The 3936-nt window shown below is 41.2% G+C and overlaps 1 protein-coding gene across 1 annotated transcript in view; it reads right to left on the bottom strand.

The window, feature by feature from the left end:
- Nucleotides 1-3936, bottom strand: part of LOC104721764 (autophagy-related protein 11-like) — a 20947-nt gene that overhangs the window by 1451 nt on the left and 15560 nt on the right. Inside the window, exons 3-6 of the mRNA XM_010439831.2 lie at nucleotides 1357-2202; nucleotides 575-795; nucleotides 222-435; nucleotides 80-104 (exon numbers count right to left, since the gene is read on the bottom strand). Of these exons, the coding sequence (XP_010438133.1) occupies nucleotides 80-104; nucleotides 222-435; nucleotides 575-795; nucleotides 1357-2202 (1306 nt within the window). The remainder of the gene's footprint in view (nucleotides 1-79; nucleotides 105-221; nucleotides 436-574; nucleotides 796-1356; nucleotides 2203-3936) is intronic.

The following is a 3936-nucleotide window of genomic DNA, read 5'->3' as shown; positions in this document are numbered from 1 at the left end:
GGGCAGTTCCTGTTGATCGCCTCGTAATGCCCTGCCTGGTTTAGCACAAATGCTGCTATCTCATGGACTTCAAGACGACCAAATGATATCTTTTCCTTATTTGCCTGTCACCACAAGAAGTTCACCAATTTTCTCATTCAGTACTAAATTATAAATGTGTGAAAAAAAGAGAACATTTGCTGCAAGAACCATGACTGTTACTAGATATAACAAGAGTCTACCTGCTTCCCAAGTTGGTGCTTAGCGTACAATGTTTTCACCATCTCTTTCTTTTCTTCCAAGTCCTTTCTTGTCTGTTCACTTGTAGCTTCAAGATTTTGGCACTTTTCCAGTAATTCCTCCCGGTGTTTGGAGAGGAAGCTAACTTTGTCTGCCAGGACTCGGATGCATTTCCGGAACTCAGCAGTACCATCATCTTCATTTTCATTAACGGAGCTGTGAAATTCCCAAGTGGAAGAAACACAAATCCAAAGAAATATATTCAGAGCTTGAAAAGTGGATAAGTACTACCATATACACAAGTGAGAAAGGACTAAGGTTATCGTTTTGGGAAGCAATACAGACGGGAACTTACTTGGCTAAAGCTTGAGCCAAAGTTCGCAAGGAGTCAGGAAAATCAGCAATCCCATTACCAGCACAGACAGAGCTCCGGAATCTTTCAAAGAGACATCGCATCTTCACAGCTGATGCACGAAGTGCATTATACTGAGAAGCTCTACGATCAGCAGCACAAAGATGGGTCTGGGCTTCTTCTCTTGCTTCATGTAAGCAGTTCTCCAAATGCGCACAGTTCATCTACATCCAAAATAGCAATATTTACCATATCAATGGAACACTTTACGGGAAAAAGGTTACTATAATATGCAATGTACAGAAGCTATCTGGTGAAATAGCAGAACCATGCTTATTGTATCTCTAGAATTTTTAGGTGAAATGTCTGTTAAATCACAGGCATAAAAACTGTTCAATGTTATAGTAACTAAATGATTGAAGCGAAGAACTCCCACAATTTGAGTTATTGGTGAACCAGGTGTAAACCAAGATCTCAGGAACGCCTCGATCTAAGAGGCCTGGTACTGGTTGGCATTAGGCAAAATCATATTTAACTTTCCTAGTCCAGATGATTGAAATCAATAACCATTAAAGATTACAGAAAATAGACCTGATACTAGCACCTTGGATACTAGAAACTACACATCTAGGACAAAGCTAATACCAGCAACCAAAAGAGTGACAGAAAATGGTGTAAAGATAACATAACAAAAAGTAAAGACAAGCTCCTAGTCTAACAAAGCAATTAACAGATATCAGAGTAGGAAAGATAGGAGAAACAGCCAAAAATGAAATCTGCCAAACCTGGGATTCTTCAAGAAGCTTCTGATTGGTTTCCAACTCTCTGCTCAAATTGGATACCTCTTCCATAGCACCATTTAGCTTGGACTCTATTTCACTCAGTTTATTGGACTTTTCCATCAGCTCATTTCTAAGTTCCAAGATAATACCATCACTGTGTTTGGCATCTAAACCTCTGCCAGTTGCCGCATTATCATCGAAAGATTTCGTTGGGCTCTCTGCTGTCGAACTGGTACTTAGAAACACACCCATTTCCCCTGCCACATTATCCTTTCCACCTTTCTCGTTGTTTTGCTGGCTTTCCAGCATCGATGAGTCAAGCGGATGACCGAGCACCTGAGAGGAATCGACCATATTCTCATCCATACCTTCCCGAGCTTTACATGGCTGCTTGCTAGTAAGGTTTGAAACACATGAGACCTCATCCATGGGTTCTGAACCAGATACATGAGTTTTATTTCCTTCCACGGTACATGAAGCTTCTACTTTGTATTCACTAACTTTTGCATCCATAAGGTTCAGGCAAGATGCATCTTTATTATTATGTCTCTGTCCCTGCAGATACTCATCAGAAAGACGTTGTTCCAGTTCACGGATGCGCTTCTCATATGAATCACAGTGCCTTTGTTTTTCCTTGAGCATAATTAGAAGATGTTTCTCATACTCATCTTTAGCCTGCAATGCCTCTGCTGTCTTCTCTGCAGCATTTTTCATCAAATTTTCTACTTCACTTTCATCCACCAAATCATATTCAAATTGTGGGCCTAATAAACAGATCCGAGAGATTGCAGAAGCAAGGTCAGCTTTTAGTTTTGCATTCTCAACTTCCATCTTGCTGGTCCCAGCTATCTCTACTAATTCNAAATCATATTCAAATTGTGGGCCTAATGAACAGATCCGAGAGATTGCAGAAGCAAGGTCAGCTTTTAGTTTTGCATTCTCAACTTCCATCTTGCTGGTCCCAGCTATCTCTACTAATTCAGAGGCTGCTAGGATATCATCAAAATTGTCTTTGTCGAAAGTGTCTAAACCTATCTCATCAGGCTCAGCAGAAAGCGAGCTATCACTAGACATGGTCAGTGAACTTCTTAAGGATGCAACCTTCGAATGTAACCCAACTAGATACTCAGGAGCATATCGATCAACATCCGCGATCTCAATATTTAGCAAACTGGTATCAAAAGGAGCGAGATTGACATCACACTGAGTGGGAGTATCAAATAAACCCATTGAAGCCAACACGTCACGAGGTACGAAGGAACCATGTGTTTTAAGAAACTCCTCACGTCTTCTGACCTCTGTTTCCCTCTTCATAGCAAGCTTCTCTGCCAATTGCCCAGCCATGCCCATGTAAAGCTTCATAGAGGCTTTTCTTCTCACCACCTCTGCAAGACAGGCCCTATAAGCGGGGCCAACACCACGAACTAACTTCAAGTCTGCAAATAAGTCATCCTGGCGCACCATTGCCTCTCTAAAAACAGGAAACTGTAACTTAGCATCTTTGATGATATATGTGACGTACGTTATCTTTTGCATGTAACTGTGTACAAAGTTGTTCATCTCATTCTTCTTATTCTTGCAGAAATCCAGTAATTCTGAAATCGAGTTATAGCAAGATTGCATTTTGGGAAGGTGGTTCTTGTCATGCACTTCGTACATAGGACCCAGGGCCGAAACAGCATCATGAGGACGGAGAGATGAGGTAAGTTGGCTAGACATGCAATCATCCACAAGTTTCTTAACCGTATTGACATCTTTGCTGTTTCAAGATATATAATGAAACAGAATCAGATAACAGCAATATCCATAGTGCAAAAATGAAAAGTTTTTCTTCAATTGAATTGACCACTAAACAACATAAAACTTCCAACGGAGACAAACGAATAGGTGTTCCCAGTTAACGAAATGGACAAACCTGAGGGATTGCATTATGCTCTTCTCCTCATCAATGAACCGCTCGTGATCCTTAACAGTCACTTCTAAGTTCTTCATTGATAACGAAGCCCTGCAAGCAAACAACTCCTCCACCTTGCGTTTGACTTCGACAAACATCTGCTCGAACTGTGCAATCTTATTCTCAAATTGCCTGTGAGAGCTAGCACAGTTCTCTACAGCCTTTTTGAGGTTATCTTCCTTGACAAAATCCAATAAGCATTTCCTTGAGTCAGTTTGAAGATAAGGGTGAACCTTAGCTGACCTTAGTTTCTCAATATCCCTTCCAAAGTTCAACAGCAAATCAGAGTGGAGGCGGTGTTGATGCTTATAACGCTTCATAAATTCAAGAAAGTTCTGATAGATGACCCTGTAATACTGTTCCAGATTCCGCGTAGCAACTTCAACAGCCCGCTGTTGTACCTTTTGCTCTCTGGTTAACCTTTCGCAGTTCTCATGCTTCACAACCGTGCAATTGTAGATGGTGCGGCCTTTATGGAAATGGTACCGAAACTGCCTTTCATACAAAGGTAAAGCCTTTAAAGCAGGATCTGATGCATCGTCCAAGGGATGATGTTCATGTAATGAAGCCGGTGGTAAAGCGTCAGCAATGTCTTGTAAATCTACATCTTCCGGTGATGGCGGATGAGA

The sequence above is a fragment of the Camelina sativa genome, chromosome 11 (genome assembly GCF_000633955.1).
Source record: "Camelina sativa cultivar DH55 chromosome 11, Cs, whole genome shotgun sequence".
Classification (NCBI taxonomy): domain Eukaryota; kingdom Viridiplantae; phylum Streptophyta; class Magnoliopsida; order Brassicales; family Brassicaceae; genus Camelina; species Camelina sativa.
The sequence above is the reverse complement of the archived record's forward strand: the minus strand, read 5'-3'. Positions and strand labels throughout refer to the sequence as shown.